This window comes from Plecotus auritus (assembly GCF_963455305.1).
Source record: "Plecotus auritus genome assembly, chromosome: 4".
In the NCBI taxonomy this organism is placed as follows: domain Eukaryota; kingdom Metazoa; phylum Chordata; class Mammalia; order Chiroptera; family Vespertilionidae; genus Plecotus; species Plecotus auritus.
The window spans coordinates 54,682,605-54,698,022 of NC_137775.1; the positions used below are offsets into that span (position 1 = coordinate 54,682,605).

The 15,418-nt window shown below is 35.7% G+C and overlaps 1 protein-coding gene across 3 annotated transcripts in view; it reads left to right on the top strand.

Annotated features, from left to right (window-relative positions):
- Positions 1 to 15,418, top strand: part of MAP3K7 (mitogen-activated protein kinase kinase kinase 7) — a 66,467-nt gene that overhangs the window by 15,430 nt on the left and 35,619 nt on the right. For all 3 annotated transcript variants that reach the window (XM_080666454.1, XM_080666453.1, XM_080666455.1), the window contains exons 3-9: positions 2,499 to 2,564; positions 3,068 to 3,113; positions 4,184 to 4,322; positions 6,251 to 6,375; positions 8,657 to 8,785; positions 11,000 to 11,130; positions 13,104 to 13,185. In XM_080666454.1, the coding sequence (XP_080522580.1) occupies positions 2,499 to 2,564; positions 3,068 to 3,113; positions 4,184 to 4,322; positions 6,251 to 6,375; positions 8,657 to 8,785; positions 11,000 to 11,130; positions 13,104 to 13,185 (718 nt within the window). The remainder of the gene's footprint in view (positions 1 to 2,498; positions 2,565 to 3,067; positions 3,114 to 4,183; positions 4,323 to 6,250; positions 6,376 to 8,656; positions 8,786 to 10,999; positions 11,131 to 13,103; positions 13,186 to 15,418) is intronic.

Here is a 15,418-nt window from a genome sequence, read left to right on the forward strand (position 1 = left end):
GGATCCCTTGGGGATGTCCACCTGTCGGCTTAGGCCCGCTCCCCAAGCCGCAGTCGGACATCCTTAGTGCTGCAGAGGATGCCGGAGAGGCTCCCACCACTGCCGCTGCGCTTGCAGCTATCAGCCCAGCTTGTGGCTGAGCAGAGCTTCTCCTGTGGGAGCACATTGACCACCAGGGGGCAGCTCCTGCGTTGAGCGTCTGCTTCCTGGTGGTCAGTGTGCGTCATAGCAACTGGTTGTTTCCAGTTGTTCTGCTGTTAGGGTCAATTTGCATATTACCCTTTTATTATATAGGATTGATGGAGAATTTAATAATCATGAGATTGTTATATTATCAGACTTATTCTCTTAATTTTGTACATTAAATCACAATGTTTCACTAAATCAGTGGTTCTATCGCTTTTTAACCTTATCAGCCAATGGATAAGTAGTCTTTATAAACCTTCTGAATTCATATCTGTGATTTTATTTCATTATAATTTTTAAATATACTGCATGATATTTTTAAATGTGTAACACTGAGAAATGAGAACTTGATTGTGATATGATGAATTGGATTTTGTAATTAATTGAATGAGTTGAGAAATACTAATGAATGGTTTGGTAGTATCAGAAAGAAAGATAATCTCCAGTAGTATGCTCCAGGAGTCCGGCCTCAGCCTTGCTTACTCATAATTTTTGTTTATAGTTTAGATTAGGTCATTGATTATATACTCTTCTGCTGACAATTTCACAAAACTGGGTAAAAGCATAAGTGTTAAATGCTAGGAAATGAGTCAAAAAGATTATAATAGCTTGGAGAAAAAAATTTAATCAAGGTTATACATATGTGTAATTTAAATTGTCAGTTCTCCATATACTCTTACTAAAAAAAATTTCAGTTCCTTATACCTCCTACTATCAAGTTTTCTGCTTCTCAGAGGCAGCTGCTTTGAGCTCATTTGTTAATTTTGTTTGGTGTCCCCAATCCAGAGACTCCTTATTATACCTTCTCTAAAGTATCCACACCTCTAATCTTTGGGATGATAAAGATCCACTAAGCTGCTTGAAGTCAGGGAGGGAGATCTTTGGGTCTAACTTTCAACCCATCTCTCTGTTCTTTTATTAGCTTATTTGCTTACGTATCTCATGCTATTACCACTGTCCAAACTTTTGGATGTTTTGTGAGCTAAATCTGCTTACTTTTGACTTTTTCTCATTTCTTTTTAGGTCTGCTTTGTCAGTTATTGCTAGTCATTTGCTTTCCAACTTCCAAAATGTTTACATTCTGTTCATCCTTCTGAGTTTATGCCTTGAAAAAAAAAATACCTTTACTGTCTTAGTGGGATTTGGAGAGAGAGCAGGAATAAATGCTTGAATAACCTGCCAACTGAACCTCAGTGCTAAATGTTAACAGTTTGGAAAACAATAAATATGTGTTTATATGTAATAAAATGAATATGTATAACAAATAGTGTTATTAATTCTATTAGGACCAAAATCACAAATATTGGCTGTAGAAAAGTACAGCTTTCTAGTTGCATATCGTAAAAAGGTTTACCTTAATGGACTTCATATGAGCCAACAGTATATTGGTAGGTAATAGAGAAGGAAAGGAAGAAGAGGGGGAAAGATAGAAAAGAGAGGAGACGGTAGAGAAGAAAGGCAGCAAGGAGCATTTTGAGGGGACATATTAATAGAAGTTTGAGATGTAAACAAGAGAAATAAATACAGCCAAACCCCTCACTGACCTCAGTATGAATCATTGGATCAGGTAGGATTAAAACTGGAAGTAGGGAGACCAGCTAGGACAAAGCTGTAGCAATTACTGCAGTGGTTCAGATTGTAATTATTAAGGCAATGGTAGTGGGAATGAAGAGGAGGGAATTTATTCATGAGATGTGATCTGGAGTGTAGTGAAGAGAGTACGGGTATGTAGGAAGAGTACCGGTTTTAAGTCAGATAGACCAAAGTTCAGACCCTGGTTGCAGGGTATTTAGCAGCTCATGTAAACCCTCTCTGAGCCTTATCTTAAAGATCCCTCATCTTGTAGAGTTATGAGAATTATACAATATCTAAAAAGTGCCCACCAGGGCCCAGCATAGCGTAGATAGATTATTCAACCATAGCTATAAAGATGATGATGGCAACCACAAGATGGCCTTTTCTGGCTTCAGTAACTCAGCCCAGTGCCATCTCTGGGATGCTGTCCTAACATTTCTGGGCAAGTTAATTTCTTCTTGTTTGTGCTTGTTATCCTGTCTATAACTCCTGTTATGACACTTTGCACATTGCTTTAATTATGTGTTTACATGTCTATTGCCCAACTGAACTGTGAGATCTTTAGGGCAGGGATTCTGTGCCATTCTGGGCAGTCACTTAAGACCACAGTGCTGCTATGTAGTAAACAGTGATTGTTGAATGATTAATGTTTTGTACAACCTTAAGATTTTAATGATGCTGTGAAATCAGTTCCTCAAAAGTTAGCATTTTTTAAAAGAAATCTTAATTTGTTACAGCTTCGGCAGTTATCCCGCGTGAACCATCCAAATATTGTAAAGCTATATGGAGCCTGTTTGAATCCAGTAAGTTTGATACCTTTTCATTGTCAACAGTATAAGAAATGATATGACAGATGTGTGCAGGTGTGTAGTTTAGCTATTTTGCTGTTATATTATTTGGGGGGAGGGAAGGGGAGGATTGTACTTTATATATTTGTTTTTAGCCAGTATTATTGAAGGAGTTGTCTTAGGTGTTCTTATCCAGTAACCTCATCTTATGAGGCTTACACTATTCTGTGACGGCACCTACTCATTAGCACTGGAGAAAGCCCCAGAGATCTTGTGATTATGTTTTTACATACTTCTCTACTCTTAGACAGTGGGTGCCTAGACTAACAAGGTTTTAGATCATAGATACCTTTTTTTCCCCTGAGTACAGCCAAACCCCTCACTAGTGCCATTTACATAGGGGCCAAAAGAATCTCTTTTAATGCGTTTATAAAATCAAAGGTTGAACTAAGTTTTCTTTCAAGTCTTCTGAGATAGCTGTAGCCCTGTGGTTAATTATTCTGGCATGTTTCCTTTAGGTGTGCCTTGTGATGGAATATGCTGAAGGGGGCTCTTTATATAATGGTGAGTGTCATTAGACCTATCTGTATCTAGTAGAATTGAAAAGCTTTTAACATAAACTGTAAGGTTAATGTTTTTCACATTTACCTTCACAGTTCCCAAAGGAGATAATTTAAAAAAGAAATCTGCTAAAGATTAAAAATAAAAAGATAAGACACTACAACATTAGTATGTAAAATTTAGAAATCAAGGTATATCTACCTTTTAAATTGATGGTCCTTTTCATATTAGAAGCATTTAAGTAAAGTAAAATTTGCTTTTAAATAGATTTTAAAATACCTTCTCTTTTTTTTTTCTTTTTGCCTCTCTTAACTTTGAGCCTTCCTATTTTAGAACTCTTTAACCATACTTCCATTTCAATCTGCTTTATTTTGCTTTCTTTACAAAAAATAAAACTGAAAACTCACTTCGCAAAACATTTTAATTATAACAATGAAAGAAAACTGTATTATTAACTAGTTACCTTTATACAACAGAACTCTAAGAAACACCAACCATATATGTAAATGTATCGTCTCTTGTTGAACCATTTATATAAAGTAAATTGTTGAATTTTACTTTTCAAATTAACATTATTTTATATAAATTTTTACTTATATTTACTGCCTATGCATTCATCATTCATAATAGGTATACTCCATTGTTTTATTTGGTTAAACTATTTCTAGTCATTAACTATTATAGAAAGCGTAATTGTAAACATTTTGATACACATTTTGTCTCCTGTACTACTAATCTATCTCTTTTATAATAGTGTGCATCATTTTGCTTATAATTTATATAATTGTGTGAGATACTTCTATCAATATGAAAAAGTATGGTAATATATATTAATTTGACTTCAATGTATGTATAATTTAATGGAAGTGCTATAAAATGTTAGGTACTTATATGGTAGTTATCCATTTGAAATTATTAGATGTTTCCATCTTTTTATTTAGAAAATAATTAAAAACAGGACTGGTAGGAGCCTGTAAAAGTATCCAGTCATGTCTTCTGATAGTGCTTGCATTCATTTTGTATCTTTTGTTATTGCAATAAAGTTCTTTTTAGTTTGTGCCTTTCTTTTGCAGTGCTGCATGGTGCTGAACCATTGCCATATTACACTGCTGCCCATGCCATGAGTTGGTGTTTACAGTGTTCCCAAGGAGTGGCTTACCTTCACAGCATGCAGCCCAAAGCTCTCATTCACAGGGACCTGAAACCACCAAAGTAAGTGTCTCTCTCTACCTTATCTCTCTTCTCCCTCTCCCTCTCCCCACTCCCTAATTCAAGCTATAGGTCACACATGAGCTTCTCTTCTTTCTTCCCTTTGGGCTGGCTTAAGAGTGTTTATTTTTACTCAGCATCAGTTAGTAATTTATCTAAGCTTGCATTTTAAAATTTATTTTAATTGATTTCAGAGAGGAAGGGAGCGGGAGAGAGAGAGAGAGAAACATCAGTGATGAGAGAGAATCATTGACTGGCTGCCTCCTCTATGCCCCCTACTGGGGATTGAGCCCGAAACTCTGGCATGTGCTCTGACCAGGAATTAAACCATAACCTTCTGATTCATAGGTTGATACCATTGAGCCACACTGGTCAGGCTAAGCTTGCATTTTAGAATGTTGTCTTTAGTGGCATTTTTATTTTAAATTTTATTTTTAATAACTCCTACCTTATATTAGCATACTTAGAATCTTTTAGCCTATCTTATTTGTGCCTGCAGTATATATTGTTGCCTCTACAGTTTCATGGGAGCAGAGACAAGTCTATATTGGTCCCTTGTGTATCCCTAACAGCTAGCACAATGTCCACATATAGTAGATATTCTAGGAAAATTTACAGAGTGGTTATTATTTATCCTTTCATAGGAAGGCAAAAGGGCAATTCTGGTATCTGGGTAGAATTTGAAAATATTCTGGATTTCTCCATATTGAGGATTCTGAGACTTTGAAAGAACTTCAGAATTCCCTAAGTAGCCCTAGCCAGTGTTGCTCAGTTGGAGCGTCAACTAAAACACAGAAGGGTTGTGGGTTCGATTTCCGGTCAAGGGCACGTACCTGGGTTGCAGGTTCCATCCCCAGCCCCTGTCAGGGAATGTGCAGGTGGCAACCAATCAATGTGTCCTTCTCACATCAATGTGTTTCTGCCCCACCTCCCCAATTAAAGATCAATGGAAAAAAATACCTTTGGATGAGGACTAATAACAACAAAAAAATCCCTAAATAAGTACTTTAAAAGGCTACAACTTTTTGTGACAGAGTGAAAGAGTCCTCACATGTCTTTCCTTCTCCCCCCTATCTCACTAGTGTACTGTATTTCTACTCCGAGGCTTAAAGTGATTTCTCTATCCCCAGGTCCCTGGTCAAATAATGTTTAAACCCCAGATTCATGACACTTTTATTTTTTTAACTTGACTTCTGAGGCTGTTGGCTGTTGTCTCAGCTACCTATTTTGGCTAAGTGAAGAAGAAATCACTTAGCCACTTAGCTTTTTTCTTTTTTTGCTGGTTATGAAAATTGAGTCCTCCATCCCCCCTGTATAGAGTTGAATAGCAAAGCAAAATCAGGGAAATGATAGCTCTTTTCTAGCAACAAATGGACAATTCAAAGGATATAGACAAGCATCAGGCACAAAGTATCCTTTTCCTGGAAGAGCCAGAAACATCAGATGCAACTCCCTAAAGTATTCCTTTCCTTCTGTATTAGAGCATGTTTTGGCTTTGGAATAACTGCCTAGTTATTAAACAACATACATGAAAATATCTCACAAAAGGAAGGAATTCGTTTCAGTTTTCTAACGTTTTATATTTCATAATTACACAGCTTAAATGACTATCTTCATTCTCTATCTACCCATATACCATAAATCTGTAAATTTTAGGATTTAAATTTTATTTTGGCCCAGAGAAAACTATAATCAGGAAAGATTATGGAGATAGAGATGGAGATATCAAAATGTGGTTCTAGCAGTTTTCCTAAGAGGTCAGTTAATTTTTACTAATATTCCTCTGAACTCTTAAGTTGTCATGGTGACCAGGTAACATTTCACAGAAGTTGAATGGTGACATTTTGCTTAGCCCTTTCTCTTTCCACAGATGTCTCTTCTTGTAGAATCAAACATTAATCTTGCAACCTATGATTTTTTTCTTTTAACAGTTTGCTGCTGGTCGCAGGGGGGACAGTTTTAAAAATCTGTGATTTTGGTACAGCCTGTGATATTCAGACACACATGACCAATAACAAGGGGAGTGCTGCCTGGATGGCACCTGAAGTCTTTGAAGGTAAAATGACAAGGATGATATGATTAGTAATCTTATTACCAATATGTTCATGATCTTGCCCATTGTTTTATTTCAATATGGTATGTAATTATAAGGTATTTACTAAAGTCTAAGGAGATATTAAGTAAACATAGACTTAGATTTTAAATCTCATAGCAAGATTTAAGTTGTCTAGCACCTTTTATGCAAGTTAAAGCATATGAGCAGTTGATCCTCATTCTCACATTCCTACTTGTAAAATTACCTGTGTGTAACCTTCAAATCAGTACTCATGGTGCTTTCATGGTTATTCACTGGCATGCATAGAGCAGGGAAAATTTTTGAGTTCCCCAAAACACATGATCCCAGCAAAGGTCAAACAAAGCAGCACTTTGCCTTTAGCTCTCATATTGTGACATTTTTTCATTTCTTCAGTGCCACGTTTTTGTTCTGGTGTGTGTGTGTGTGTGTGTGTGTGTGTGCGCGCGCGCGCGCTGTTTTCACTATTTTAAATGGCCTCCAAGAATAGTATTGAATCGCTTTCTAGTGTTCTTAAGTATAAGAAGGTTATCATGTGTCTTGCAGAGAAAATACATGTACTAGCTAATCTTCATTCAGGTATGAGTTATAGTGCTGTTGGTGATGAGTTCAATATTAATGAATCAACAAACATATTCAATAAAGTGTCTTAAACAGAAACACACATGTTATGTATTGGTCAGTTGACAAATCTGTTATGAAGAGGTTCATAGAAAACTACCCCTGTATTTCCACTAGGAGCAAATGATTCAGTGTTCACTAAATCAATGTTCACAGCAACTTTATAGAACATAAATACCAGGAATAATGGGAATTAACTGTGCTTTTGTATTGGTTTCCTAAGAATTAAAAATTGATCATCTAAATGAGCATGCCTTAGGAAGAATGCAAGTAATTGGGCAAAAATACAGTAGTAAGAGTAACAAGTAAAGGATAAGCTTATGTTTACTTTCTTTTACATCTCTGTATTTCACTCATGTTCTAAAAGAGTGATCCATAAATTCCATGCTAGGTTTCTCTATAAAAACATCAAGTTGTTTAAATATGAAAAGTTTAACTGAATATGTATGATTTGTATGTTAGGACACAAGAATGCCCATAAAATTCAAATATGTTCAGTAATCAGATTCTGATTAAGGTTTATTCTTTTATTTTTTATGAATTTGAAGGCTTTTGTTTTGTTTTGTTTTCGTTTTTAGCCACCCGCCTGAGAGAAAGAAATTTGCTATGCAAGTGGTCATTTGAGTGGAACCATTTTGCCATAAAATTCAATTTAAAAGTTAGTGGACAAGCGAGTATTAAATTATACAGAGTTAACAATGCCTCATAATAATAATGTTTTCAAGTTCAAATACGGAGTGCATATAATTTAGCATTGTTTAAAAATCATGTATTTAATATACCTTTCTGTGAGTTAAAATAACAGCATTCCTATAGTATGGAGACCAAAAATATTTGTTTATACAAAAAAAAAAGAGAAATAAAAGTTATTGTTAATTGTTTAGAGCAACAAAGCTCAGACTATTAGGCCATGCAGATTTTTTTATTTCCGAAAGGTGTCAACACATTTAGCCCAAATTAGATTCTAACATCATTGTAATGCTTACAGTGCACTGCTAAATGCATGTGTAATACATATGGTACGCTAAGTACACGAAGAGCTGCTATTATAATAATTGTTCATTTTTATAGTTGGTTGTTTGAGTTTTGGGTTTTTGTTGGGGGGTTGGCTATTTATTGTAATGATTCACCCACCAATTTATAAATCCTTTAAATTTTGCTGCATAATCTGCCAACTGTAAATTTGTTATTCATAATATTCACTGTTTACAACTTATTTTTAAGTTTTCAAATTAAGAATTCTATCTTACCATATATTGAAAAGAAAATCTTAACACTAAATTAGATATTTCTTCTGCTTCAGTAGTAGGATAGTGCTTTTCAGCAAGAGAATGGGAAAAGAAAATTTAAGATTAAAAAAAATAGAAAGGAATGTACAAGTGTTTCATTCTCTGCCCCATATGAAAAGGTAGAATGTGACTAACTTTCTAAAGTAGATTTTCTAGTTTATTATTAATACTTAATTCATTAAAAAGGCATTTTTTTGCAAAGATTTAAAGAACTTCAGAAAGAGTAATTTCTCAGCTCTGCATGTGGGCTCCTCTTGTTTGTACACGATGTTCATTCTTAAAATTTATGAAAACAGTTGTTTCTTTAAGTCATGAGGAAAAAAGTCTTGAAATTGTACTACATTTTTTTGTAGGTAGCAATTACAGTGAAAAATGTGACGTCTTCAGCTGGGGTATTATCCTTTGGGAAGTGATAACGCGTCGGAAACCCTTTGATGAGATTGGTGGCCCAGCTTTCCGTATCATGTGGGCTGTTCATAACGGTTTGTGAACCAACATTTTTAAAAATATATTTGCATATTCCCTATATGAAAAATTGTTTCTCTCCCTAAGAAGACCATTTATCTTTAACATCTTTGGTACCAGAATACATTTCTGCCATCAGTATCCCACCATCCCCACAACCCAAAATCAGGCAGGGCAGGGCTTAGAGTGGTCCTGACCTTTGCACAAGGCTGAGGGGTTCTGCTGGCTGTGCTGATTTGAGCAAGGTTATCAGTAGTCAGCGGGAACCAACTAATTACTTAGGGCAGTGGTCAGCAAACTGCAGCTCGCGAGCTGCGGTTTGCCGCTCTGTTGACTAATGAGTTTGCCGACCACTGACCTAGACTCTCAATTCCAATAATTACAGGCTGTTGTTGTTCCTTGTGATTAAGCCCCTATCCCAGTGGTCGGCAAACTCATTAGTCAACAGAGCGGCAAACGGCGGCTCACGAGCCGCATGTGGCTCGCGAGCTGTAGTTTGCCGACCACTGACTTAGGGGATAGAGAAGCATCGGCCTGGACTCTGTGGAGGAAATAAATTTAAAAATTAATAGGTATATAAAATCTCTAACATCATTAAGATCATTGGGGAGTTAGCTTTCTCTCCTGAGGAAGCACAAGGATTTCACTGGAGAGATTAAAGCAAAGAATAATAAGAGTTGTTACTTAAGCTATGCAGAAAGGCAAAACACAAAGTGTTTTATATATTTTTTTCTTTATATCTTACTCATCCTTATGAGGTGAATACTATGATTGCCTCATTTTACAGTTTTACAGATTAGGAAACTGAGACCTAGAGAGGTTCAGTACCTTGCCCAATGTCACACACAAGATTAATAGCTGGTGCCCCCGCCGGGTGGCCCAGTTGGTTGGAGCGTCATCCCATAACCAAAAGGTTGTGGGTTTGATTCCTAGTCAGAGCACATGCCTAGGTTTTGGGTTTGATCCTTGGTAAGGGCAAATACAGGAGGAAACGGATCAATGTTTCTCTCTCTTTCTCCCTCTCTCTTTTCCCCTTCAAATCAATAAACATATCCTTGGGTGAGGATTTAAAGAAAGATTATAACTGGTATTTCTGGGATTCAATCTATATCTTTTTGACTCCAATCTTCACATTTTTAAGTTATGTTGATTTATGGATTCAATGTCCTTAGATCCCTTCTATTCATTTTATATTTCTAATTAGAATGTTTTTAACAACCCATGATTTTAGAATTCATCTTCTTCATTAATCAAGTTACTTCACATTTGCTTTGGGAAAATAAACTCTTCATGAAGGAAAATTGCTTAACCTTCCTAACTTTTAACATCACTGTCTGTTATTTCTGTCACTTGATTATAATCATTCTGATTACTGGCATTTTAATACACTATTTCACAAGTGATGCACAGATATCTGCCTAACTATTTAGGTCATTTGTAGACCTATCAAACAGTACTATCATCTGAGTAATCTTAACACTTTACCGGTTTCCTGTACTACCTATCATTTTGCTTCCTGTAATGTCATTGTAGAGAATACCAGAGCATTGACCAAGACTTTTTTTTCCCCTCTCTGTCATTGTCAGTAAATAATTGAATGTCAGTGAAGTAAGGGATAACAGAACTAATTTATTAATTGGTAAAATTACAAAGGTTTCATTGTATTTGAGGTCTTCTTTAAGTTGGAGACCTTACTTAATATTACAGTTTGGTAATTACACAGAAATTGTCTGTTTTCAGCTTATGAAATGATTGATTCACAGCAGCCAAAAGGACTCCCTCCCACAAAGGAGTCATTTGGAGATAAGTTTTTAGGAATGGAAGATGATTTTTCAAACACATTTGAAATTTTTGCAGTGAATCTGAAAATATAGTTCAAGTAAGATTACCCCAAGCTACCATTTCATTTTTCTTAATACAACACAAATTAAGCCATTATTATTTGTTAAAAGAATATTTGTAACAAGTGAAATATTATTCTCAGGCTTACTATTACCATATTGAATATAAACTTTTTCATTGAACTTTTTGAAAGGTGTAGCTTCTCCCCTTTATGAAAATACAGTGTTAACCTAAAAGACAAAAAAAAACAAACCCCTACTTTTATTACTCCAAAAAAATCTTAAATTACAGGTCTATAAAATAAATACTGTTTTAGAAATACATATAAAAAGCTGACAACATTCTTTGGGTAAATAATTCTTTCCCCCTCCTTTAATTTTTATTCATAGGTACTCGACCACCACTGATCAAAAATTTACCTAAGCCCATTGAGAGCCTGATGACTCGCTGTTGGTCTAAAGATCCTTCTCTACGCCCTTCAATGGAGGAGATTGTGAAAATAATGACTCACTTGATGCGGGTATAATCCTTCTTTTGAGGGGCTTTGGGTTTAGGGGAATGTGATGTGTACTCAGTTTCAATGGAGTTTTAAAGTAAAAGAACATTATTGCTAATTTCTGCTTTATATTTTTCTGTATTTTCCAAGTTACAAAGGACATTTATTAATCAATAATCAGAGGAGGAAACACTATAATGGGTGGGGGGTGGGGAGGAATTTAGTTCTTTATAATGAAAAGGGGTTAGACTAGGTTTTGGGACTTGCTTTTTCCTCCTGCTTAACTTAGTGGGTAAATGTGTTTGTTTCTGGGCCTGTTCCTCATCTGTAATTAGGTGGTCTCTAAGGCCTTTACAGGACCTAGGTATTTTATGACTCTTAACACTTGCTAAACTAAATTTTTAATTTTCTTTATCAAGCAGTCACTTATGCAGGGCAATAGAGAAATTGCATTTGTAGACACAAGTGATTTTTTACCTTTTGTTTTTTCATTGCCTATTTTCTGCCTTTCATTTGCCATTAAAAAGTTAAATTCTCTTCTAGAATTTATAGATTTTTTAAATTTAGAACAACCTTTTTAAATGATTATCAAAATTTCCTAGTCTATAAGTCAGATACTTTTAGAATTATTTGAATAATTTTAGGACTCTAAATTTTAGGATTCTAAAATCTATCAAGTGGTACCTTGACTTTAAAAAGTTAACATACTATAAAAGTACCTGAATTTCAAAACAATTTGCTCAGTAGAAGAATCTTCAAATATCCTTAACTATAGCTAAGTAATTTCCTAAATGGCCAAAGATTTAGTTTGTTCATTCTGTTGAAAATAATTTAGACAAATCAGCTTGAACTAATCTGATTAAAACTAACGATCATATTTGGGTAGCAGCTACATACATATATAGAATTCTGGGCCCTAAAGATATTTTCATAAGATAACAACTTAGTCTCTAGAATCACATACCTTAAAACATTGGGATATATAAATTGGTCAAATTGTAATTGTGCTTAATATATGTTTTGTTTAATTTGAGAAGTAAAGTTTTTTCTCTTAAATTCTAATTTTTTTGTGCACTAAATGTTTCTAATATGTCCAGGTCATAGAGGGATATGCATAACCTTTTCCTTTTGTTTCAAATATTAAGTTCTAACAATCATTCTATGGCACACCAATCTCAGTTATCAGACTAACAATCATTTCAACAATTTGGAAGTTTACATCACTACTTTGAGAACATAAATATGTTTTATATAACTGTGAGGAATGATACTATTGTATGTCATGTGATCCCTTGGAGAATATTTGCTGTTTTCTTCAAGATTCTGGTCTCTGCATTATTTTATACACTAGAGGCCCGGTGCACAAATTCCTGCACCAGTGGGGTCCCTTGGCCTGGCGTACGGGAACAGGCCGAAACTGGCTCTCTGGCATTCCCCGAGGGGTCCCGGGTTGCGAGAGGGCGCAGGCTAGGCCAAGGGACCCCACCGGTGCACAATCGGGGCTAGGGAGGGACGCGGGAGGTTAGCCAGCCTGGGAGGGACCATGGGAGGGCTCCAGGGTGTGTCCGGCCCATCTCGCTTAGTCCCAAATGGCCAGACTCCAGCAAGCAAGCTCACCTAGCAGTCAAAGAGTCTTCCTCCTGGTGGTCAGTGCACGTCATAGCGAGCGGTTGAGTGACCTTAGCATATCATGAGCATATTATGCTTTGATTGGTTGAACGGCTGACTGGACACTTAGCATATTAGGCTTTTATTATATAGGATGGCATTGTTCACAATTGAAATTCAGAAAAGGAGCGTGTTATTGTCATCTTTATAAATATCAAAAACTTAGATATCTACAAATTCACTATGTGCCTTAAGGAAAATAAAGCAGCATCTTTGCTGCATTCAAGTCCCATGACAGCAAAATAATTCAGATGTACTTTTCAAGTTAATTGTATAGGATTTCGTTTGTATGAAAGGAATTTTAAGTTGGATTTGCTTTTTATCTGCAGTACTTTCCAGGAGCAGATGAGCCCCTGCAGTATCCCTGTCAGTACTCCGATGAGGGACAGAGCAACTCGGCCACCAGTACAGGTAAGCAGAGAGATCAGAAGAATAATTATCTAATTTTTTTTGTGTCTTTCCCATAAAATTATAATCCCCATTTTCAGTTTAATTTCTTCATTTCACAAGACTGATTACATTTTGAGTTTCCAGGTGCACCATTCTTCATGAAGATCCAAGATAAAAGAATTACTAAAGTTGTGCTTCCATGTCTTGGAATTCTTGCATAGTTATATATAAAACAATTGGATATTATATTACTGTGAATGCTATTCTTTCTTTGAAAGATAGTTTATATATAGATACTGCTAGATCAAATACTATTAGAAATTAATGTAAATATATGTAACAACATAGTTCTTCATTATGCTCACCTTATTTTTTTTGCTCTTTATAGAAGAGTTTACAGAGACTATTCTACAATTTTAGTTCAGAGTTCCTCAGTTTTCTAAATATGAAGAAGTGGGATTGATTCATAGATTATGGTCATCAAAAAAGATAGTAGAGCCCTGGCTGGTGTGGCTCATTTGGTTGAGCATCGACCCATGTACAAGAGGTCACTGGTTCTATCCCAGGTTGCGGACTCAACCCCCAGTAGGTGGCATGCAGGAGGCAGCAGATCAGTGTTTCTCTTTTATCCATGTTTCTATCTCTCCCTTGCTCGCTCGCTCTCAAATAAATAAGAACTTTAAAAAAAAAAGATAGTAGAAATAATAATCTAACTTAGAAAAATTGTACTACTCAATATATATTTGGGAATACATTATGATATTATTAAAATTAAAAGGTATGTGTGTGTATATACTCAAAATTTTATTTTCATTGACAAATATTTTCAATGACCTATATCTCCCACCTCAAAAATAATTATATTCATTTTAAGCTGGTTATTGTTTGGCTAGTTATTTCCAAATTCCAGTTTTACTGAATATTTTAGTTGTGCTAAATTTTAAAGTGAACTCTAAAATTCTGTTTTGTTTTGTTTTTTGCTTCTGCTTTCAAACCCTCTCCCTGTTTTTATACTTGACTTTTAACCCTTTGATGTTTTCACTGATCCTCAGTCCTCCTAGGTTCTTCCTTTTTTCCTCCATTTAATTCCAAGCAGTATTATAATTCCATTGGGAATAATTCTCAGCCTTCTAGCCCTTTACTCAAGCTTGCTTGGCTAAACCACAGGCCTGGTTAAATCTGACTCTCAGCTTACTCCACATATCAGTGCAGCTGAATGTGGCTGGAGATGATACACATTTACTATCCTCAAATCTCTATTTAATGCTGCTGGACAGTTGTACTTTATTTTAGTCCATCTCGCCTCTCCTAGATGATTTAATTTTATATTTTAGCCTCTCTCCTCAAACTTTAAACTCTCCTCACTCTCAGCTGACCTTGTTTACTATTTCTCTGAAAAAAATTGGAGTAATCAGTAGATGATTTTCACAAGCTCCTTCACTATATCTGCCCATCTACTCTGCATTTTCTTCTGTTACTATGGCTGAACTACCCCTGCTTTTAGCCAAAGGCAAGCCTGTGAACTTGTGTATTAAATCCCATTCCAGCAATCCTTCCCTCTGTCTCTGGCGTCATCAGTTTTAGCCTTTCTACTGGTATCATTCCTAGAGCATATACAGTCTATATTTGATTTTCTAGCTTCTCTTCCCATTCTCTCATGTGTCCTCTCTTCTTCAGGCTTTTATTATACCAGTACTTCAGAATTGCTCTTCTCACGTTGTCACCAGTTATCTCCAGATTATTATATCTAAATGAATAATTTTAAGTTCCCATCTTTTTTTGACTATCAGTAGCATTTGATATAGTTCATTACACTCCTTCTTACAGGACTTTCTTCGGTTGGTCTCCAGGATCCCATACTAGCCTAGATTGTCTTATATCTCTGGCCACTATTCTGATGGTTTCCTATGCTGATTATGTCTTATCTTCCCAGGCTATATATGTTAGAGTGCCCAGGGCTCAGTAATTTGGACTCTTTGCTTATCTGTCTACACTCATTTCCTTGGTAATCTCATTTAATATCATAGCTTTATGTACTGTCTATTTACCGATGTTTTGCTCCATCCCAGACCTGAACTCTACACTCATCCAACTACTTGCATGATATCTAATAGGAATTCAAACTTATCATTTTTCAAACTAAGCTCCTGGTACTCCCTTCAAACTCACTCCTACCTTGATCTTCCCCATCTTGATTAATAGGCACTTCATTCTACTAGTTCAGGCTAACAACTTTAAAGCATCTTTGACTATG